The 24,143-nt window shown below is 46.4% G+C and overlaps 1 protein-coding gene and 1 long non-coding RNA gene across 3 annotated transcripts in view; both read right to left on the bottom strand.

Annotated features, from left to right (window-relative positions):
- RANBP10 (RAN binding protein 10) overlaps positions 1 to 8,311 on the bottom strand; it is a 68,329-nt gene extending 60,018 nt beyond the window's left edge. For both annotated transcript variants that reach the window (XM_035898858.1, XM_035898859.1), the window contains exon 1: positions 8,239 to 8,311. In XM_035898858.1, the coding sequence (XP_035754751.1) occupies positions 8,239 to 8,287 (49 nt within the window). In that variant the 5' untranslated portion in view covers positions 8,288 to 8,311. The remainder of the gene's footprint in view (positions 1 to 8,238) is intronic.
- Positions 8,312 to 9,107: 796 nt separating this feature from the next.
- The window catches only part of LOC118452752, a 32,592-nt gene continuing 17,556 nt past the window's right edge, over positions 9,108 to 24,143 (bottom strand). Inside the window, exon 3 of the long non-coding RNA XR_004842586.1 lies at positions 9,108 to 9,164. This is a non-coding gene — a long non-coding RNA (uncharacterized LOC118452752). The remainder of the gene's footprint in view (positions 9,165 to 24,143) is intronic.

The following is a 24,143-nucleotide window of genomic DNA, read 5'->3' as shown; positions in this document are numbered from 1 at the left end:
TATATATATATATATAAAAAAAAAATCAATTTCAAACCTGTATTTTCCTTAACATGACTTACAAAAAAAATATTAATCGCTGTACTCTATTATTTATGCAGGTACTAAAAAAGCAACATCTTTATGGAATTCCTCATGGGTACTACAGTTCTCTACACGCAAATCATGCACCAAAACGAAGATCTGGGTGCTATTCAATCTGGGTTGGACTTGCTGCGCAAATAAGATAAAATTCCTGCCAAGTCAAATCTCCTGGCTACCAAGGGGAAGTTTTAAGTATGGAGTGGCAAGTGAAGGTTGTGGTTATACATCAACTCCTCGTTGAACAACCCCAGCAGGACTCGCTGTAGATGGTATTGCCATTACCAATCTAGCAGAAGCAACGTTAACAGATCCAAATTGCCATAAAAAATATTAAATGTTGAACCAAGTATACATTTTGATACCGCTGTGATTAAACTATGCAAGTAACCACTTCTGTCCCAAAACTCTCAAACAGTACTCAAAGGTTTCTGTGGTGCTCAGTCCTGAGGAGGACCCAACAAAGCGCAAGTAGGGAATAGAAGGAAGACAGGCAAGAACGAGAGGACCGTAAGCAATGATGACATAAAAGCAATTACTCAGACCCCTTCTAAGAAACCACAAGGCTTCCTTCAGCCATTTCTCAATAATTTGAGTGGTTTAACTACAAACCTCAGTGGTATCAAGGTCTCCATGAAGAACCACAGCAACACTAAGAACAAAACAGGGATCGAGGGGGGGGGTGTAAACTGAACATTGCCATGCTTCTTTACGGCATTAAGCCTTCCTTACGGAAAACCACGGAGGGGAGGAACAGAATTCCAGTTTCTCTGTGGTGCTCCAAGGTTCCCTACCTGCTCCATAAACATCGACCATGAGTAGCTTTACCTCAACCTGACATGCACTGAGCCCAATGGGCAGCCTGCCCGTAGCCTGATGCCTGCTGGCCCAGCCTTGACACAGGGAGTCTACACTGTCAGCAGCTCGGACTGCCGCTGCTTTCTTGTCCTTTTTTCCACCCATCTGCCTTCCTAATGTGTCAACAAGTTGCAATAAGGATAGACTACATCATTAAAATTACATCTAAACGAAAAGCAAAACTTTGATTTGCTCTATTTCCTCAACACGGCACAGAGAGTAGAAGAAAAGTTACATCTGAGGCGTATTTACTAAAGCGTGAAGACCATTGTGTGAGACTTCACTAAGTCAATGTATGGAAATCCCATGTGCCATTTTGGTCAACTGTATTTAAGGACAGTTGTGGAAGAGCTTTGCAGCAGGAAAAATCCTGTCAGCTGCGTAAATAGTTAAACCATAATAGAAATAACTTCTAAAGATAGGAAACCCACTTGGGTGTCCAAAATGCCGATTTAGCCAGGAAGATTTGAAAGCAGACTGAATCACTGCTTGTTTGCCCCACACTGCTCATATATTTAATCGCATACTTCAGGGCTTTTGCTGGTTGCTCTAGAAGCCAAGGGGGAAGGTCCTTCTTTTCCCAGTTAGCTACCTAGCTTCTTCCTCTCCCCTTTCTGATTGATCCTGAGAAACTGCAAAAGCTTGGCAAGGATTTTCCTTCGCCGTTGTTTGCAGCATGGGATACATTTGGACTTGCTCCAAATTTTAATGCTTTCTTTTACTCTAGGGAGTAAGACACTGGTGCTTGCGATGCATCCAGTGGTTAGAGCTCAGGAAAGGCCAACAAGAGTTGTTACAAGTCCAGAAAACACAACAGAGAAGGAGAGGGCAAAGAGCTGGGGATGCTTGGTCTAGAGCGAAGAACACAAAGCGGCAATACAGGCCTTCGTGTACACAGCTACAACGAGGGAAAAAATTAATTATTCTTCACCTCCACACGATCCAAGGGTAATGGATTTAGACTACATGGGATATTCAGCTTAGTCATCAGGACAAGTTGCCAAGGACGATGTTGGAAGAAGTTGCCAGAAAGATAATGAAAGGCTGGTTTAGGCACACACCCATCAGGCAGGACTGATGCTGAACTGATTTAGCTTCAGATCGGACAATTTGGTGAGGTCTCATCTTCTGTAATTATGATATTCACCACCAGGACTAAGTCCTTTAGCACAGGTCCTTCATCAGTCATTGGAATTGCAGAAAGTGACAACCCAAAGCGTAAGCTGACACATGGGAATGAAGTTCTTCAAACACATTGGAAGTAGGAAGATCCCCTGGCAATCACAGAAAACAAACAAAAAAACCACAAAACCAAACCAGAATTGGCTAGAAGGAACCTCTGGAGGCCTCCAGCCAAACTTCTCACTCATAGCAGCATTAACTTAAGTTTAAAATCCAGTTGCTTAGAGCATTGTCCAAGGTTAGAAAATCTCCAAGGACAGAGCCTCTCCAGTAACCCATCCCCAATTCCAACGAGGAATAATATCTTATTTCCCAAGAGATTTTTATTTGTTGCAACTACTGCCTGTTGCCTCTCTCCCTTGTACTGTGCAGCTCTGAGAAGAGCCTGGGTCCATGTCCTCTGCAAGCTCCTTCAAACAGCGAAAGGCTGCTACCAGAGCCCTTCTCCGCCTCTTCTCCAGCCTGAACAAGCCACAGAATCACACAGAATCCCAGCATGGAGGGGGTTGGAAGGGCCCTCCAGAGATCACCCAGACCAACCCCCCTGCTCAAGCAGGCTCACCCAGAACAGGGGGCACAGGACATCGTCCAGGAGGGCTTTGAATAGCTCCAGAGAAGGAGACTCCACAGCCTCCCTGGGAAGCCTGGGCCAGGGCTCGGTCACCCTTGAAGTCAAGAAGTTCTTCCTCCCGTTCAACTGGAACCTCTTCTGCTTCCGTTTGTGCCCATTGCCCCTGGTGCTGGGCACCACTGAGAAGAGTCTGGCTCCGTCCTTGCGACGCCCACCCTTAAGATATTTGTATGTGTTGATGAGATCCCCTCTCAGCCTTCTCTTCTCCAGGCTAAACAAGCCCAGCTCCCTCAGCCTTTCCTTGTAGGGGAGATGCTCCAGTCCCCTCATCATCTTTGTAGCCCTCTTCTGGACTGTCTCCAGTAGCTCCTCAGCCTTCTTGAACTGGAGAGCCCAGAACTGGACGCAGCGCTCCAGATGGGGTCTCAGTGGGGCAGAATAGAGAGGGAGGAGAACCTCCCTCACCCTGCTGGCCACACTCTTCTGAACGTGCCCCAGGAAGCCCCGCTCCTTTAGTTTCTCCCTGATTCCCACAACACAGCATCCATCCAGCTTCCCTCCTCTGGTTGCCCTCAGAAGGGAGCACACCCTCCTGAAAAACCCTGGTGAACATCCCTAAGGGAGAAACCAGCACCTTTTTTCCTCTCAAAGGAAGGAAGAGGAAGACACATTCCTCAATCGCTTGCTCCCCTGCTTGCATCTCCTCTGACAGCACACGAGAAGCTGAGAACAAATACAGTCCTATCTACAAAAGTCAACAGAAACCTATCAGCAGGAGGAGAATGTAAAGGCAAGGATCTCCTAAGTGAAAGCCTTGATGATATTGGTGGCTGACAGAGGCGGATGGATGGCTTTCACAGAGGAGGGGAGCATGGGGATCTCTTAATTCCCAGTGCTCGTTTTTCTTTTACCTACAGGTCTACAGAAACGGGTCACTCGCAAGGACCCTTTGCTGAAGAGACACAGGACAGCTGGACAAACCGTTGCTGTTTTTGCTGACCTGGCTTAAGGCATTACAGTCCCCAAAGCCAAACCCCAATGCAAGGCAGGTTTCCATACACCAAATTCTGCCAGTTTATCCAGCTGCACTCTATTCAAGTCTATAAAACATTCTTGAATTTAAAAGCTTCTTCTTTCGATAGGGAGCTTGAAGCAGGCAGACAGTGAATAAGCCAAGTTCTACCTTTTCATTTGAAAAGGTGAAAAAATAATCCAAGTTTCACAAAACAAAACAACCGTGAGTGAAAGCCGGCGCTGCCTTCAACACGTGCAAAGCTGCAGAACAGGGCAGGTCGTATACTAACCAGAGGGTGTTTAAGGTATCTGGAAGTGATCGGTCAGATCCTATCTGGGCTGTTCCAGAAACCAAAGCAGGGTACGCTTCAGGGTATGGTTTCACAACATTTTAAGCTAAATTAAGAGCTTGCTGCTACCGTAGGGAACCATCCCTCCTTTCCTCTGCCTGGCTGTGGGCTCCTGCTGGGTTACCCTCAAATTGCCAGAAGAAATGAGACGTTCTCTCACAACAGCGTGAAGGACGCAAACCAATGCAGGGGAGAATGATCTCTGGCAGGCACATCTCGTCTGTACTCAAGGCAGGAACACCCATCCTCTCCTTTTTATGGAGGTTCAGTGAAACCTGTAGCAAATCACCAAAGCATTTTCAGCTGGGGTCAGAAAAACCTACTGGATTGAGCAAGGAACAAGAGCAAGGAACAAGAGCAAGGAACAAGAGCAAGGAACAAGAGCATTTCAGATGTTATGTTCAGGATGCAAGGGTAAGAGCATTGGCCCATGAGTTCTGAAGGAAGCCACCTGCCACAACCCCGACGGGTTGGGGCATCAGGTTTCTCTCCTTTGGTGACAGTGAGTGAGATGAGTTCAGCTGTAATGTGTAATTTCATCCTCAGATGCCAAAATGCTGAGCACACATGAAAAAAAAAAAACCAGTTGTATCTGGGGGAAGCAGCGAGCAGACATTTCAATAAAAGCCGCTAGTTTAAAGCAGAACAGTTATTAGTAAATGTCCTACAGGTCTTTTGAAAAATTAAAAAATAGTAATTAAAAAAATCATCAAGACACATTAGGGTCACAGAAGTTGGCGCTTTGATAAAAATCCCACTGTATTTTCGGACCTGCCGATCGAATTCCGAAGTGTGGCCCATAGAAACCTTGCGTTGAACAGGGACAGGGCTCTTCAAAGCCACCCAGAGGGGTGGTGTGAGGAATTGCCCAGGTTGCTCCAACCACACGTCCAGCCCACAGAGAAAGCTCAGTACCACCCCCACCAGCACAGAGCTGGACTGGAGCCAAAATAAATTTGGCACCAAGCACAAATGCCCTGACTTGGAACTGGATATGGCCAAAGTGTTTGGTGTCGGGGGGCAGGGGGAAGGAGTTTGAGACAGAACTCAGCAACAAGGCTGTTCCTTGAATTTGGGCTGACAGGATGCCAAGGATCCCCGCTGACAGTGGGAAGAAAGGGACCAATGTTGGCTCCTATGCCAGGCTTCGGGCTCCCAACCCACTACTTTCAGCGGGTCCCACAAGGCCTCGCCACCGTACCCAGCAAAAACTGATCTGTTAAAGCAGAAGCGACTTGGAAACGGTCTGAAGAGACAAACCTGGCAGGATTTCAGGTCACAAAAAGTTAAAATTACACTTTGGCATGAAGCCAAGTCAAGAGTCCCAAGTCTGTCACTTCTTTGTGAGCTCTCACTTACTCTGTGCTGTGAAGGACCCAGTAATGGTTAAGCCTGATCCACTTCAGCTACCTGAGCCATATACTATAAAAAAATAAATCAGACTCATTCTCCAAAAGGCAGCAGGGTGCTTATTGAGCTGTAATACAGAGCCATGCAGCTCATTTTACAGGGGTGACAGCAGATCGACCTTACTATGCCTACAGAATCACCCTTGGCAGCATAATCTGCAGGTGGTCAAACAAACAGGTTCATAGGATCAAATTTGTGCAATTCGTTGCTAAATGAGTGCTATCTGAAGTCTCAAGTTCACTTTATGCTTTGTTTCCCTCAGAGGAAAGAGTTCCACATTTGCCACAAACACTCTAGAAATACCGGCAGTATACAGGGACTTGGATTCGAACCAGCCACAAAACCCATGGAGCTCTTGGGCTCTAAAGCCATTTATCAGGAGTGGTTCAGATCATTTTTAGTCTCTAAAGGAAAAAAAAAAAACAAACCAAAAACAAAAAAAGAAATTATGTTGGCTGTTCAATTTCAGGACAGCACATCTATGACGTTCAGTACATGTCATCCCAGGTTAGGATTCAACCATGGGGGTTATATATATATAAATATACATATATAAAACTGTGCTATAACCCCAGGTGAATCCTAGGTTAAGCGTAATCCACCCAGCAGTGTACAAGACAATCCCACACATCTTTCCAAACGACTCCTCTCCCAAGCAACGAAGTCCTTCAGCCCTGGGAAGCTGTTGACGGGACGACGATGGGACAAGACTCACACTTCATCTTGCACAAGCACACACCACCACTTGGGTTAGGAGGGAGTGCAGAGAGAGGACGACTGAAAACTGAGGCTTCTATACCTGTTGGTACCAGATCATCTTCATCTAGACATGTCCTCACTTTTTGCAACCAAGTATCACTTGAGAAAACTGGCAGCATCCTTCCCCTGTCTAGTTTTGAGCGGATAAAGACCCATGACCTTAGTTCTCCCTCCAATGTGCATATGCTGTAGTTGCCATAACAATTATTAAGAAATCTAGTCTGCAGCAAGATGCAAATTCTTTAAAACATGGTGGTACTGAAACCATTCTCCCAAAGCCAGAGCTGTGTAGAATAACCAAGGAGGGAAGGGACCTCCAGAAGTCACCTAGTCCAACCCCCGCTCAAAGGAGGTCTAATTAGATCAGGTTGCTCAAGGCCATGTCCAGCTGAGTCCTCAATATCTCCAGAGTTAGAGGCTCCACAAGCTCTCTGGGCAGGCCTGAAATTACCAGAGAAAACCAGATGCCAGGAAGGTTGTGCCCAAGTCAGACCAACAGGTCTTAGGACTTGCCTCTGACGGTAGCCAAGAGACAACTCTCAAGGGCGATCAAACATGACCAAAGGGTACCTGGAAGAGGGAAGTCTGCCTGCAACTGTTAACCTTAGCTGGGATTATGAGTGGCCCACAAGCTGCACTGACATTTCTCACTAGAACCACAGTGCTTGTTGTTTCACTGGTGAAATTTTAACCGAACTAATGCAACTAGCCTACAATTCCAAATCATCAATGCAAAAGGTCCCAAACGCTCCCTCAGGCATTCCAAGACCTCCATGCTCCTCCTCAGTAACAAGACAAGGCAGCTGTTCTGTTGCAACAGCAGATTTACAACTAAAAGAATGGGCACCAGAAAGCTGGCTTGTTTCTGAAATCATCCGAGGGCCCTGCCTGTCTCCATCTCCTTATAGCCTTAGCAGAATTTCAGAAACACAACTATAGCAATAGACATTTCAGAAATTTGTAACAGAGCTACAGAATCACATCTTTGCCTAACAGAAGTCAGGGATTTTGCTCCAATGCTGCAACATTTTCAATTGGAGGTTATGAGTAGAAAAACTGAGTATGTTCCATGCTCTGAACAGGCAAGTTACCGGTGAAGGTGAAAGCAAAATCCCCATTGAGAAGTGAATTCACAAGGGTCTTAGCGCAAACCCTATGGAAGCTCTTCCTTTTGTTAGGACATGCACAAAACGTTCTCCTTTGGAAAGATCAAGCTGCATAATACAGGTTGAACACACGTTTCAGCTTTAAAACAACTCCACCAGAAGTGAATTCCACCCAAGATCAAAGAAAGCCCCCACCACGGGGAGCCAGCTACCATCCACTGTGGCACCTGAAGAACATTTACTCTCTACCAAACACAGACAACTTCTAGCTTCAAATCCAGCCGAAAGAATTCTCTCTACAGGAGTCACAACGTTGGATCCAAACCTAGAAATTAGAATTTTACCCACTAAATTGGATATTGTTAAAGAAAAATTACCAGTTCTTTCCTTTTAAAAAGAAGCCACCAACCAAAACCAAACCTAAACCCCAAACATTTCAAACAAAGGAAGCAACACTTAACTGGAAATACCACTCTTGTTTTCTAGTTTTTTGGAGGGAAGAGGGGAGGACAGACAATACGACAGGCCAATTTTCCTGTCGTTTTCAGATTCTTTCAGGTAAATTTGTCAAGTGGGATATACAGATTAACCCTCAAATTATTCTGCTACTTATTTTCCAGATGCAAAGTAGAGCTTGCACAGCTGAAAGCTCATCCTCTTACCCACTGCTCGTTAGTTTAACATTAACTTCTATTATTTGCTAAAATCATCATGGCTACGTTAACAACACTAGCACCTTGGTTTAGGAGAGCACTCAATAGTTTGAAACTTCCCAACATAAGACACTTATGACATTTTATTAATAGAAATGCACGTTCACAAATTCCTATACATAAATTAAAACCTTTCTTTCAAATGAACACTTAGCACAGACTGGAAGTCAAACCAGACCTTAACAGTGACTTACCAGGAAGCCTGTTCATGTTGACCCCTTGCGCAGAGAGTCCTATCCCCATGTACCTGCAAAAAACCCAAACAAAATCTCAGTCAAGCACAGAATGGCCAACCAACAAGATCTCCTGGGGCAGAAAATAGAGTGGTAAAAACCCCCCAAACGATCCACAAATCATTTAAAGTAAGAACAGTGAAATCACTAAAGATTTTCCAGTACTTTTTTAGTCTCCTCTTGAATCCAAGACAAGACATCAGTCTGCTGTAGTGACTGACAATGTTCTGACATGCAGCTACAGCTGTTCTTCAGCTCTTAGTTGGTGGAAAGAAGACTGGAAAACAATCGGCAATTAAATTTCTGGGTTTGGGTTTTTTTTTTTCCCCTTCCGTGTAACAGAAAAAGTATTTATATGGGTGATCAACAAGAGAGTAAAAAGAGAAAGGGCAGATCTAGTGTATGAGAGCAAATGTCCACCTAGCCGAATGTATTGTCTCCAGAAACAGCTGGCAGTGGGTGCATACGACGGAGCAAGCAGTTTTACTTTCCAAGAACGTTCTTTCATATATTTGACCCTCAAATTATTCTGCTACTTATTTTCCAGATGCAAAGTAGAGCTTGCACAGCTGAAAGCTCATCCTCTTACCCACTGCTCGTTAGTTTAACATTAACTTCTATTATTTGCTAAAATCATCATGGCTACGTTAACAACACTAGCACCTTGGTTTAGGAGAGCACTCAATAGTTTGAAACTTCCCAACATAAGACACTTATGACATTTTATTAATAGAAATGCACGTTCACAAATTCCTATACATAAATTAAAACCTTTCTTTCAAATGAACACTTAGCACAGACTGGAAGTCAAACCAGACCTTAACAGTGACTTACCAGGAAGCCTGTTCATGTTGACCCCTTGCGCAGAGAGTCCTATCCCCATGTACCTGCAAAAAACCCAAACAAAATCTCAGTCAAGCACAGAATGGCCAACCAACAAGATCTCCTGGGGCAGAAAATAGAGTGGTAAAAACCCCCCAAACGATCCACAAATCATTTAAAGTAAGAACAGTGAAATCACTAAAGATTTTCCAGTACTTTTTTAGTCTCCTCTTGAATCCAAGACAAGACATCAGTCTGCTGTAGTGACTGACAATGTTCTGACATGCAGCTACAGCTGTTCTTCAGCTCTTAGTTGGTGGAAAGAAGACTGGAAAACAATCGGCAATTAAATTTCTGGGTTTGGGTTTTTTTTTTCCCCTTCCGTGTAACAGAAAAAGTATTTATATGGGTGATCAACAAGAGAGTAAAAAGAGAAAGGGCAGATCTAGTGTATGAGAGCAAATGTCCACCTAGCCGAATGTATTGTCTCCAGAAACAGCTGGCAGTGGGTGCATACGACGGAGCAAGCAGTTTTACTTTCCAAGAACGTTCTTTCATATATTTGACAGAATTTCCTAAAGACAAGGTGGTGTCTCTGTATTTTAGGCCCCAACAGATTTTCCTTCATTAACCTACTTGCTTTCTGAACCTTCATAAGCTCTGGGAAAAGGCAGCATCTGGCAGCTCCACCTGCCATTGCCATCCAAGCCAGTTTTGCTTGGTACTTGAATTTTTAGAACTGAAAGAGAGAGGAACAGCATTTCTCCGTTAACTTTCACAAGGATCTTAAAGTCCTCATTCATACCCCACTCCTCAATGATCCATTCCCAAGGTTGACTACTCCCAGCCTACTCGGTTGTTCCTCTTACAGAAGCTCATCTACGCCCCTTGATGCTCTTGCCACACTTCCAGTTCTGTATCGTCTTTGAGGAGCAGGGAGAAAACAGAACCACAAGCATCACAGGGCAAACACGCAGAGATTATTAGACACCAGCATAATGACAGTCTCTGTTTTGGTTTCTACTCCTGGTCTCTATTATTCCATTTATTTTTTGACTGCAGATGAGAACTGAGCTGATTTTTCCATGGAACCAGGACACACAGAATATGTCCTTGAGCTGTAAGAGGCAGCCCAGAGACCTTTTGTTGTGTATCCTCCCTCCACAAAAATCCTTTTACACCTCTCCAGCCTGAACTGCATCTTTCATTTTATCACCTGCCATCAGCCCTTGATTTTACAACTTTAGTTAGCTTCATATCATCAGCAAAAAAAAAAAAAAAATCATCTTCCTATTAACTTCCTTTCCAGGTCATTTATTAAGGTAGGGAACATCGGAGGCGTAGTATGGTGTGACGCACACGGGTGGACCATTCATTTCTCTGCTCACTTCCTACCTGTTAACTACTGCCTAACCCATCATTCAACCACATAAGCTCCTTTGCTTTATCCCATGTTTCCTTTACCTTCCTCAAGAATTTCTGAGGCTGGACCTTGCCAAATGGTTCTTATAATCCAGGCAGGCTGATCTTCATCTGCTTCTCTGTCCAACAAGGACTGTACGGCATTGCCAGCCTTTGCAAAGGCTCCTCTTCCTCAATGCAATACTTACAAACGTACCCATTGGGTTCGCTGCATTTCTCTTCATTTGCATGGGCTGTAATTCTCTTAATTATCCCCTGGAGCCACAGAAACAGCTGCCCTGCTCAGTTTGTTTTCAACAAGCTCCCATATTTTTAGGTTACTGCGCTTTGAAATGAACAGTCAACAGAACTGTTGGGCTCTCACTCACGTAAAGGTATACATCCAAGCAGGCTACGGCCAGCATCCTGCTATTCCTTCACAGTACCAGGGTTTTTCCCGTGGTTTCTTCGACCACCTGCTCCATAAAACATTAACCACGTCTAAAAATATTATTTCAGAATTTCACCCCAAAGTTACTTTTCTTCAAGCTATGTGGCTTAAGTCTCCTGCAGCAACTGTTCCCCACTCTTGACCTCTCCATCTCAATTTATTGAGTTATGGAAATTACCATGGAAATGGTAATAACTGGTTATTTTTTCTTGTTTACACAGAAATTTTAATCCTTAGAGATCTTAGTCCATGATCTCTTTAATAAATAGCACCACATCTTCACTAACATGGCCAACTTTTTCTTGTACACTTCACGTCTTGGAGGCACGACCCTCCCTGTTTAAAACACTTGAAACCCAGTTTTAGAGTGCTTTAAATTACGTCAGTCCCTTCTTTAAAAAACACACCCTCTTTCAGAAGTGCCCCAGCTTCCATAGGATCTGGAGCCTTCCTCCTCCAAGCAGTTCCTCAGCAACACACCAGAACTGCTCCTCCTCAGCTCTCTTTCTGGTACTGGGCAAAGCACGGCATTGTGCAAAGGTGGGGAAAAGCTTTCGAGGCTGCTACAGCAGAGGTCCTGGGTTTCAACTTCCGCTGTCGTAGCTAAAAGTTTTACACATGGAACCTTTTCTGCTCTTCCCCATGCCTCCAGCACCCCAGGGACCACAACAATCACTTCATGCCCAGCAACTGGTACAACATTCGGCTGCCTCGTAGAACTGTGTACTTTGTGCCGCCCAGCCAAGCCATGCCGCCATTCTCCCCAGGGCCACAAACCCAGTCACCCATACACCTGGGCGCTCAACTGCAAGCCTTTCCCTTTCAGCTGGCCCCCGGACCCTTAGGGTTACCTTCAGGGGAAAATGATACATGATCTCATGATGTATGGAGCACCTATTGCTGGACTCTTAACTTCCCTTCGCCCAGCTCGGTGGTTTCCAGCTACAAGACTAGGGCTCTTCAAGTTCAAAGTTTCTTGGGGTGAACACTGACAAGTAGGGCCATGCCAATGTCCCAGCCAGCTACAACCAAGAGAGGCCAGCCCAGGTCCATGAGCACTCGTCAGGTACAAATTGCATAACTACACAAGCACCAGGAAAGTGTTAGTGTTTGATAAATAATAATAAGATCGCTGAACTTAGAAAAATACCCAAAAGAGCCTTTGGCAGCAGCTGGTTCAGGAGCAGAAGATTTGAAACTCCCAATGGCATTTAGGGCAAACAAGTTTATCTTGGAAACCCTCCAGTCACAGAGGACAGAGTCCAGGACATTTGGCTGGATTTGCCATTTCTCATTTGGAAGGGTAGAGATTTCTGAGGGTTTCCAAAATACCTAGGACATACATTATTGCATAGCAAATCTGATATTTTCTGCAGAAATGCCAAAAGCCCGCAGCCTCTCTACAAAAAGAAGAGCTCAAGACGCTCTGCTTGTTGAGAGAAGACAGTGGACGCTCCAGTGCAATAGAGCTCAGACACAGTGCATGCGGAAACACAAACAAATGCCCCGAGTGTATTTTGCACTGCTGCAAGCCCCGGGATGCAGGTGAGATGCCTGCTTCCTGCAGAGAGGAGCCCTAAGCTTTTAGATCCAGCTGGCTCCACCCTGGAGATAAGCCTCCTCGTCTTGCTCTGTCACGATGGAAGGAGCTAAAGGGCATCATCTTCCCCACCACAGGCTAACCAGCTCCTCCAGCACAAACTGGGATGGCTTCACCTGTGCTGCGGGGCAGCTAGCATCTGCCTGGGCATGCACCCCCTCTGACGAGGGAGTAGAGGCTGCCAAGATACAGCCTGACAAAGGACAGTCCAAAGGTTTCTGCTGCCACGTGCCACAGAGTAGCCAAGCATGATACAGGAAGAAAGTGGGGCAGGGTCATACCAAATTAAAGCCCTGCATAGTCTGCAGTAAGTCCTGAAGTAGACAACTCAATGGTAGAGACTAGCATTGTTTCAACAGTTCATTGCCCACAGACCGGGCAGAGACATGGCAAGACTTGCGGGCATTCATCCCAATACCTAAACTTGCAAAGGACCATAAGGATGACAGAACCTATTCTCTAGACTATCTGCTCCTCAGTAACTCAGTATAAACAGAAAAGCCCCTGTTTCATCTGTGGAGGGAAACCATAACCGCTCATACCTTTGTTGCACAGAGTCCAGAGGGGAAGATTTAATTTCATCTTTGGCCTAGAAGCTCCTCTGAAATGCACCTGAGCAGAGATGCGAAGTACGGCATCGTGGCAATGATCAGCTAAGACAACAGCAACTGTTGCATCAGAGCTTACGTATCAGTGAATGTGTTCAGCTTTCTATGAACACAGATCAATTCCTGGTCTCCACTTCCCTATGATGATAGAGAATATGGCCTGCAGAACACCCCTACCCACGGGCCCTCCAGCATCAACAACTGCTATGAAAAGGGACAAGAAAGACTTTGGAGCACCATAAGCAAATCACCACTGCTGGAATGCAAAGAGGTTTTGATAAGGTTCTTCACCAGAAGATCTTAAAGAAATTGCCTTGGTATAAAAAGACAGTTACCTCACAGACTAGAAACTGGTTTAAGCGATAAGACCAAGGGCAAGAGAAATGCTTGCAGGAACACAGCTGTGAGGTCAGAACATCACATTACAGGCGCAGGACAAATACCCAGGCCTTGAAGAGATTTGGGAAACTCAAGAAAAAGAAGGGGGGAAAAGAAAAGGGGGGGGGAGAGAAGACCACCATGATTAAACAATACAACAAAGAGCTACTCCCACCAACCAGCAGGTCAAGGGAAGAGATTTGTTCTCTATTCAACACCTGCAGCTCATTCGGTTTTTGGATCTCCAATACAAGGAAGAGTTACAAACTGGAGTGAGTGCAGCAGAATCCCAGCATGGCAGGGGTTGGAAGGGACATCAGGAGATCACCCAGTCCAACCCCCCTGCTCAAGCAGGCTCACCCAGAGCAGGGGACACAGGACATCGTCCAGGCGGGCTTGAATATCTCCAGAGAAGGAGACTCCACAGCCCCCCTGGGCAGCCTGGGCCAGGGCTTGGTCACCCTCAAAGTCAAGAAGTTCAACTCCCGTTCAACTGGAACCTCTTCTGCTTCCGTTTGTGCCCATTGCCCCTTGTCCTGGTGCTGGGCACCACTGAGAAGAGTCTGGCTCCGTCCTTGTCACGCCCACCCTTAAGATATTTGTACGTGTTGATGAGATCCCCTCTCAGCCTTCTCTTCTCCAGGCTGAACAAGCCCAGCTCCCTCAGCCTTTCCTTGTAGGGGAGATGCTCCAGTCCCCTCGTCATCTTTGTTGCCCTCTTCTGGACTCTCTCCAGTAGCTCCTCAGCCTTCTTGAACTGGGGAGCCCAGAACTGGACTCAGTACTCCAGATGGGGTCTCACTGGGGCAGAGTAGAGGGGGAGGGGAACCTCCCTCGCCCTGCTGGCCACACTCCTCTGAACGCACCCCAGGATGCTGTTGGCTTTCTTGGCAACAAGGGCACCAGAAAACAGTCAGAAGGCTCAAACCACATAGTGTACGAGGAGTCACTGAGGGAAATGTGTTGATTCAGTCTTAAAAATAAAAGACAAAGCAGGGATCTCATCACTGTCTACAGCTACCTGATGGGACAACACAGGGCAGGTAGAGCCAGACTTCAGACACGCCACAAGATCATGGGAAACAACAGACCAGTTGTAACAAAGAAGATTCCAATTAGACATTACTGAAAGTATTTTAACCATGAGGGTGATCAAACACTGGAAGAAGGGCCCAGAAATGCTACTGCATCTCCATTCTTAGAAACAGTAAAAACCTCGAGGAACCTGATCTAACTTTGAAGTTGGCCCTGCTTGGAGTGGGGAGCTGAAGCTGGATGACCCAGAGAGACCCTTCCCAACTGAGATTATTCAGCAGTATCTTGACTTCAGGACAGTGTTGTTGCCAGGCAGCAAACTCTTGGCTAGCAGCGCATGCAGCAGTGGCTATTGACCAAGTTGAGAAAAGACAGAACTTCCTGAGGAACTGCTTTCCATTTTTCTCATCTAATAAAATTTCAACTATTGGAGTGCATATCCCTGTCCTCTCTCACCCTGGTGTCTAATTATGTCAACTGTCAGGTCATTTGGGGTCTCTCCGGTATCTCACAGATTTTTACGCTGATCCTCTAGTATGAGGTCTCCTCAAACAGCCTCCATACCATCTGAAAGCACTTTACCTTTCTGACCACATCTTTTTATCAACTCTTCTTAAACAAGCTTCTTCCATTTACACAGGTTTGTTTTCCGGCTTTGTTGTTGGGTGGCGGGGGGTTTTGTGACGAAGTGGTAGGGTTTGGAGGACTTTCTGTAGTGCTCCTCAAAGGCCGCTCAACATGAGCACTCACGGCCAGTGCTGCAGAGCAACTCAAACATAGAGTTTTGTAAATGTTTTCTGCATTGCTCAGAGCACGAGTCAGAAGTTACATCCCTCTCAAAGCAGTCCTTTATGACATCTAAAGCCTTACTCTCACAGTCACATGACAGACACACATTTTGAAAGAATAACCTGAATTTTAAGGGTATGTTTACAGCCTTCTAGGCACAATATGGGAGATTTCTCCCTGTATCTGCAGGGAGTGCTCTGGCTCTTCCTTGTCACCTTCTCAGCGCATTGGCAGAGAAGAGCATGCTTGTTAGCATTGCAATTTTCTTATTCCTACTGAGCCTGGAACCCTCTGCTGCTCCAGAGCCTTCCTTGCTACCTGGAGGGTTTTACCAGTTTGAACTTTTTTTCAACTGCGTGCATGAGCAGTCAGGATCACAGTGAACAACTCAAACTACGTTCTAGGTCCTGTATGGCTTCTGAGAGCAGGGAAAGTGCCACCTCTGCCAACTGTTCAAGCCTCAGAGGAGCTGGGATTCCGGGTCCCAAACTGTTTGAACACAAAATAAAGGCACCACCTAAGCACCAGAGTGCTTGGTCCTGACACTGGCAAGCCCAAAAACACTTCCCAAAAACCTGTCAAGGAACAGACCACTCGATTACTCTGGCAGAACAATCCCCACCGCCTTCACCTGCTCACATTACCAAGCCTCAAACCTCCTAGGTTTGCTGGAAGCTGCCAAATTTTGTTCAATGAGCAGGACGTGCCTCTCGGCATAGGGAACATTTCTTACATCGTGATCTATTTGCCTGTGCTGAAGGTGAAACACAGTAAAACTGCGGCCACTTTGTCTTCTCTAGAGCAGCCTCATCCCATGGTGGCGTCAGCTTTCACACTCTGTCCCACACGGCACAGCTCCACTGGCCTAGGGCCCCCAGCCAGCTCTGGTCCTCCTCACTGCCCAAGGGTACTTGCCTGTTCCTCCGCCTCTACTTCTGCTGTTAACATCAGCACACCTGAGATTGAACAGAGCACAGATGCCACTGCTGCACACCACCTTGGCACACAGCTTTATCAGAACCACGGCTGCAGCATTGCCATGGCTTCCCTTCCACCCTGTCCTTTGCTGGGTTGCTGCACTGCCACCATGAAGGTGGCCGTGCTGAGCAAACCGTGGGGGATTACAAGAAATAAGATAATTGTTGAACTCTGATAAAATCCATCATCTCCCACTTCGGCTTATCCCGCTTAACTTTATTATTTTCTATGCAGACTCATCCTCCCTCTTCTGTGTTCTGCAGCAAATCCCACGCATGTAACCAAAGGCAAAACCGCATACAACAGTTATCTATCCATTTCCAGACAACACAGCTTTAAATGAGGGCTAGAAGCTCGTCTTTTTATAAAAAGCAAGTACTACAAATCCAGAAATTCTAAATTTACGATTATGCATTTGTCCTTGTTTCAGCTGGGATAGAGTTAATTTTCTTCCTAGTAGCTGGCACAGCACTGTGGTTTGGGTTTAGGATGAGAGGAATGTTGATAATGCACTGATGGTTGAGTAGCTGCTGAGCAGAGCTTACACCGGGCAAGGACTTCTCAGCTTCCCCTGCTCTGCCAGGGGCACAAGGAGCTGGGAGGGGGCACAGCCAGGACAGCTGACCCCAAGTGGCCCAAGGGCTATTCCAGACCATATGGCATCACGTTCAGTGTATAGAGCTGGAAGAAGGAAGAAGGCAGGGGACGTTGGGAGTGATGGCGTTTGTCTTACCAAGTCACTGTTACATGTGATGGAGCCCGGCTGTCCTAGGGATGGCTAAGCACCCGCCTGCCATGGCAAGCAGGGAATGAGTTCCTTGCTTTGCTTGTGTGTGTGGCTTTTGCTTTCCCTATTAACCTGTCTTTATCTCAGCCCACAAGTTTTCTCAATTTTACCCTTCCGATTCTCTGCCCCATCCCATTGTGCAGGGAGTGATTGAACGGCTGGGGGGTGCTGAATTGCCAGCCAGGGTTAAACCATGACAGTCCTTTTTGGCACCCAATGAGGGGCTCAAAGGGTTCCAGATAACGACAGGTTTGATTGGAATGTGCCAGATTGAGTTTATAGCTGTTAGTGCAGTTCGCTGTTAAAGGGCTGGCTCTGGTGCTTGCCGTGGCACTGCTCGCCTCACTGTACGTCAGAGTCCAGCGCTCATGAGTGGGTGCTTGCTGCATTCGCTGCTCGCTGTGCTGCTGATCATCTCACTGTGCTGGGCCTGGGAACATTTTGATAACAGCCATGGCGATGGGCCTGGGCTGGCCAACAGCCAGGGCACTGCTGCTGTGCTGGACCAGCTGGAACTCTGGTGTGACCGAGTCAAAGGGGCTGTGGCCTGGGGATGAGTCTGTGCAGGAGCAGGACACCTCAAAGCATCTGTGGCCACAGATAAACCCACACCAGAGCAGGTACATCTCAAAGTGTCTGTGGCCATGGTTATGTCCATGCCACAACAGGGGTACCTCTGAAGAGACTGTGGCCCAAGGATAAGCCCACGCTGCAGCAGGTCGACCTTGAAGCATCTGTGGCTGTGCATGAGGTCATGCTGGAGCACCTCAGAGCATGGGGCCATGGATAAGCCCATGACAGAGCAGGGCAAGCACAACAGCCATGGCTATGACCACACTAGAGCAGGTCAATCTCTGAAGGCATTGTGGCCCATGGGTACGGCCACGCTGGAGCATGTCTATCTCTGAAGGTACTGCAGCCCATGGAGAAGGCCACGCTGGAGCAGGTGCACCTCGAAGCAACCACAGCGGTGGATAAGTCCATGCCACAGCAGGTACAGCCCTGGGGAGACTGCAGCTCATAGAGAAGGCTCCGCTTGGAGCAGGTACAGCCCTAAGGGACTGCAGGCTGGGGATAAGGCCAAGCTGGGGAAGAAGAAGGGTTCATCACAATGTTAAATCCAATGATGTGGCCCAAAGGGACCAGGGGTGGAGACTGTAATGGAACTGCCTTTCAATTGTCGTAACCTGGGTTGCATGTTAGGGGAATCACTACAGAAGGAACCCCTTGTTGTGCAGATACACAACACCATGGAACTGTGTCACTGGGAAAAAGAAGAAAAAAAAGAACATGATCACAAGCCTTCCCAGTTCATAAAACTTTGCTCTTCAACTCATGCTCCCATTTAAAGCTTAAGATAAACTTTAAAAATAAGACCATAATGACTGTAGAGCTGCACACAGAATTTGCAGACAACCTAAGACTCTCTCCCCATGCTGGGATTCAACTCCACAGCTACAGCTTACAGCCAGAACTTGGAGTTCTCACATATAAGACTGCTGGCTATTGTTTTAGAAGATGCCAGCTACTTTGTTTGTCCCATCTACTATCGATGAACATATCAGAAGTGATTGATGAAATGAGCTTTGAGACCTACAAAGCCTCAGATAAAAATAAGCATAAAAAAAGAAATCGCTCTATTGTCTTGAAAAATTGAAGGGAAAAAAAGAAACCCTCATCTTCAACTCCTCTGCCATCAGAAGCATCAGCTGCTTTCCAAACTTCTTGGTGCAGAACAGCTTCTCGCTTCCTCGATTCCAAATGCTCGAAACCAGTTTTGCATACACAACAAATTCAAAACTAGGTAAACAGTATTGGTGGGCATCCTCCCGCACAACCTATTGCTTGTTTTAAGTGAATAAATTATAATATTCAACCTCATTCACCACAAATCTCTACAGAGCCTGCCTGCTTCATCGCTGGGTTTGGAGGCTTCAGGCGTGGGCAGACTCCGTACGGGGTATCCGTTAAGCAGAGCCCCTTTTTGAGGGATTCAAAGAGGCTCTTCAGAGAGGATGCACAGCAAGTGAAGCACCAATACAGCAGCACAGAAGAAATGTAAGAAACATCAGCACCCATGTTCAAACAGGGAAGAAAAAGGCTCTTTTTAGGGTTTTGGGTAATGATAACATTTACATCCACTATCCGTCATATGCAAGATAGATATGGGAACTAAGGCCAGGCAAAAGCAATCTCCTAAAACCGTCTTCTCAGCAGTGAGCACTGAATGCTTGGAACTGCCCCCCACGCCCGATAAGAAGCTTCAAAAATGCTGCATCAGATCAATTCCAAATAGAGCAGACAGACAAAAATAAATGCAGACACATGCTAATGATTCAGTCAGAAGTCTCGTTTCCACTTACCAGCAGCCTCGGCAGTTACCGTAGCACCAAATTTTTCCAGACTTCTCCCGCACCTCAGCCCTGACCAGTCAATACTGGTGGTTTTTTAAAACTTCAATAGACAGTCAGCCACGCAGTCACATCAGCAGCTCTGCCTCTAATCCATGCGCTGGCTCTCCTTGGCCACAGCAGATGGATGAAGGACCTCGGGAGCAAGCCCGCATGCCAAAAGAGGCCAGCTCCACACACGCCTCTGCACAGTGCACAACCAGCAGGATTGCCAATAATTTTCCTCCTCTAGATCTTACAGCACCATGGCCACGGTAAGATTAAGTGCAAAGAGACAAAGCTTTTGGGTTCCCTTCCCCAGCTCCCAAGTACTTCAGCAGTAAACATCATAGAATCACAGAATCGTTTGGGTTGGAAAAGCCCTTTAAGATCCCCAAACCCAACCATTCCCCTAACCCTCTGATCCCACCACTAAACCCTGGCCCTAAGCACCTCCTCTGCCTGGCTTCTAAATACCCCCAGGGATGGGGACTCGACCCCTCCCCTGAGCAGTCCCTTCCAGGGCCTGACAGCCCTTGCGGGGAAGGAATTTTTCCCCATGTCCAACCTAAACCTGCCCTGGCACAACTTGAGGCCATTTCCCCTCGTCCCATCGCCCGTCCCCTGGAGCAGAGCCCGACACTCACTGCTTTCCCTTCAAAACGCCAGCTACTCAATCCAACTCTTAAAGATACAGAAGATCTCAGATGCACTGACTTGGCCAGGAAGCATTGTATAGTGTCACTGGGCAGAAAGTACCCAAAAAGCTACAAGAAAAGTTATTTCACAGGAGTGACAATATTTGACTAATCAAATCCTGGAGGGATTTAAAAGCTGGGCAGACAAGGTGCTTAGGGCCAGGGTTTACTGGTGGGATGGCAGGGTTAGGGGAACGGTCAGGCTTGGGGAGCTTAAAGGGCTTTGCCAACCCAAACGATTCTGTGATTCTATGAAATTAAAAGAAAGAGCTCTCTCAACGAGGCTGTTCTAAGTGCTACACAGTCATACAAGTGGAGGAGTACACTGATGGCTGTGTATGGTTTGTCCCCAGAAAGGGAATCCACCCATGCGACAAGCAATTCTTCAAGTCGAAAGATATTTCTTCAGAACAAACACCATACCCAGAGAGCCCACCAAAAAGTCCATGTAAGAAAAGCTTTCTGGCTAGCCTAAAGCCACTTTGTGCAAGCAACCCATGAAAATCATCATGAGGCCAGCAGACAAACCAACCTGCCCTTTGGCAGCAATTAGCCAATGTTGAAATTCCAGCACTTGCATCTGTTTGGCTTTTCAAGGACGGGAATGAAGAACTCATTGGGTAGAACAGAATTAAACCCGGCACCAAAACTCCTGATACCCATACTTTATATTCTTTGGTTTTGAGGATCCCAGGAGCAGAGAACACATCCCTCTGCATGCCTTGAAAGCACCCAGCACCTGGGAGGCATTACCACAGGCAAAATAAAGGTGGGGCAGGAAGAGAGAAAAAGCAATTCGCCCATAGTGATAACTGGACCAGGGCAGTATGCTTTAAGCAAAGACGAAGGTATTTCTTTATCCCAAAAGCTACAAGACTTCCTCCAAGAGACTTCAGAAGAGTACTCATCTCAAACACCAGTTCTGACAATTAGCAGAACAGATTTATTAAGGCTCTCTGCCATGAAATGAAAGATTTCATAGTTCTCTGTTATTTATTTTTTAACATATTAAAAGCTACCAAGTCAGGATGGGGAAACGATCCATGCTGCTCCTCCCCCAAGTGCCTGCCAAGCTCACCTACAGGGCAGACCCTACCCACAAGCTGAGGAAACACCAGTGGGAAAAGGCCTCGGTTCAGCTCGGGTTGGCTATCCGACTGTCACAAGCCCAGAACCCCTGGTTACTGTGCCAGCAATGCCCCAGCCCAGCCGCCTCCCCTTAGAGCACACTTCACTGTGTATGCCAACACACACCCAGGCCCAAGCTCAAAGAGTTAAACCCACAAATGGTTTGCTTTGTAGGCCACAACTTCCTGTAAAGCAGTTGTTCCCCGCTCAGTTGGTGAGGTAACGCCACCACTGAGGTGCAGCAGAAATTCCTGGGATCGGCATTTTATTATGTGGCTCAGCCAAGGCGAAGCAACCCAGCTTAGCCGTGAGTTAAACGAGGGATGTTCCTCTCTTCCAGGGGCGAGTTCGTCATTCAAAGGCTTATGGTATCCTGCAATTTTTTCCTAACAACCCCACCTCTCTGGCAGGAATCCTGTCTTCCCAGCTATCATGCACCCCACTCTTTCAACACACACAGTTAAGTCTGAAATTATCAGGCTAAATTACTAAGGCAGAGATTCATAATATACCCCATCGCACTGGTGGCACTTCAGAGGCTTTCGGCCTCTTGTGCAAAGCTCTCGACTGTAAGTCTTGTCCAAGGCAGGACCTGACTTCATGCCAGGTTTAAAGAGTGGCGAGAAAGGATAACTCCTATCAGTTTACCACCTGAAACCACGCCGCCGCAGCTACGGTTCAGGAAGAGGCATGTTATTTTAAAGCAGTGAAAAAACAAGTTACATCTGTTTAAAAAAAAGTTACCTACGGTACGTAAAATACCGGATTCCAACTGTCTCCGACTCCTCAGTCTAACAATAAATGCTTGAGAACTACTTTGTAAGGGAACATAATGAATCTCTAACATGGAAGCGGTTCTGGTTTTATTCATGGCTATTGTGCTGCTGTGTAACAGTGCTTCAGAAATAGCACTGACGGGCTCCAGAAAGAATCGCAGTCCCCCAAGCAGAGGTCAGGACAGACAAATGATACAAGGCTGAAAAGAACCAGATAAAGGCAAGAAAACATAATTCTTAGGAGCTCATTAGAAACAACTACAAGTACCCTGAGGCGCGGAGGAGTCCACTGCACATCAGCCCTTAGCAAGGCTGAGAAGCTCCAAAAGCCAAAGAGTGTGGAAGAGGAGGTGAGCTAGCAGAACAAAACTGAGAGGCAGCAATCTGGTCCCGTAACACACCTTCCCAGTCTGCTTATGAGTAAATTCGAACACAGAGGAAGAATAAAACACTGGTTTTGCTGGACCAAGGTATCAGATACCCAGCTCCCTTCCAATTTTGGGATCACATCCAGCTGATACCTGTCAGCTGTAGGAAGGGTCAAACCCATCCCTTTCTGTGTTACCCTCAGGAAGGGAAAGGACTGATGACTTAGATTAACAATATATGTAGGAACACTGGAAGACAAAAAACACAGATCGGCGACAAAGACTTGACCTGAGCACCATTTAAGAAAGAACAGGCATAATACAAGCCTTGCCAGGCTGAAATCCCTGCTAGGGCCTGGCCAGAATAACTGGCTTCTCCACCTGCCACCCCAAGCACCATCACAGCCACCAGGACCCCAAACCCTGCAATATAGCATGGTCAAAACCACCTCTATCTGAAGCTAAGGTGTCCCACCAGCTTGGTTTCCCAACTTTTTTCAGATCTTTCACTCTTGACAGCTGACTTGGAGAACGAGATTCAACAAAGTTGACAGAAGCCACGTCAGTGGCAAATGGTGCGTTCAGTTTGGGAACAGCATAAAGCATTACCGATATTAATTCTCTAATTATTCAGGTTACACCCAATTGAATACATAGAATTTTTGTTCACTCTGTCCTGCTCATTACCAAACCTCACTTCCAAATGCCCTGTTCGGAGTTGCTGAAAATTTTTTATCCAATGTATTAGGGAAGTTAACCAGGTCCCCACGACTGAATGGCCTTAACAACCTTAACTTAACTGGTTTGGGGTACTTTTCCTGGCATGAACAAAGCCTAGAAACCAGACAGACACTAGAGGTACTGCAAATACCTAACAGAAAGGCATCCAGAAGAGGGTGAGTCCAAAGTTTCACACTGACTAATCTTGCATTTCAGTCCATTGAAGCATCAGCTTCGACCAGCAGCTTGAGACCCTGTCTGCCCCAGTAAAATGCCGGGGATATTGCATCTACGCTGCTCCGGGGAAGACACTGCTTCCAGACAGCTGGTTCTCTTCAGAGGTGTTCTGCCCTCCTCACAGGCTAATTTGCTCTGGTTTAGGCTTTGATCAGGACATTAATAGCAACCATTCTTATACAAGGAGGATTTACCTGCTAACACAAGTCTTCATGAAAACACAGAAAAAAAAAAACAACCTGCAATATTTACATAAGAACTACTCTTTTAATGTGGAAAACACCTTACAGAAAAATTAACACCCAAAGTTTTGACAGATGTATTTATGAAATAAGAATACTTTCTCTTTAAAACAACGACAAACAGGTAGGGAGCGTGCTGGGGAAGTGACACCCCCTGCATTCACAGATCTTTACGTGCTGGCATCCCCACGACAAGGGGCAAAGGCGAGACGTGGAGAGGATCCGAGCAAAGAGCTTGTAAACAAGAAGGAAGATTGGATCTCCAGGGTTGAAACTGCAGTGTGGGAACAAGAGATCCAGTCTTATTCCACAGGTACAAGGTAAACCCCATTCCCAGGAAAGCAGCTGAGGAAGCGAACCCAGCAGTGCCGCTGACATAGCACAGCTAACACAGCCCAGCCTTACAGGGCAAGCTGTGTTAGCTTCAAGGGTCAAGCTTCACAGCAGATGAAAAATTC

Source organism: Egretta garzetta, unplaced genomic scaffold (assembly GCF_000687185.1).
Source record: "Egretta garzetta isolate BGI_Z169 unplaced genomic scaffold, ASM68718v1 scaffold27, whole genome shotgun sequence".
In the NCBI taxonomy this organism is placed as follows: Eukaryota; Metazoa; Chordata; class Aves; order Pelecaniformes; family Ardeidae; genus Egretta; species Egretta garzetta.
The sequence above is the reverse complement of the archived record's forward strand: the minus strand, read 5'-3'. Positions and strand labels throughout refer to the sequence as shown.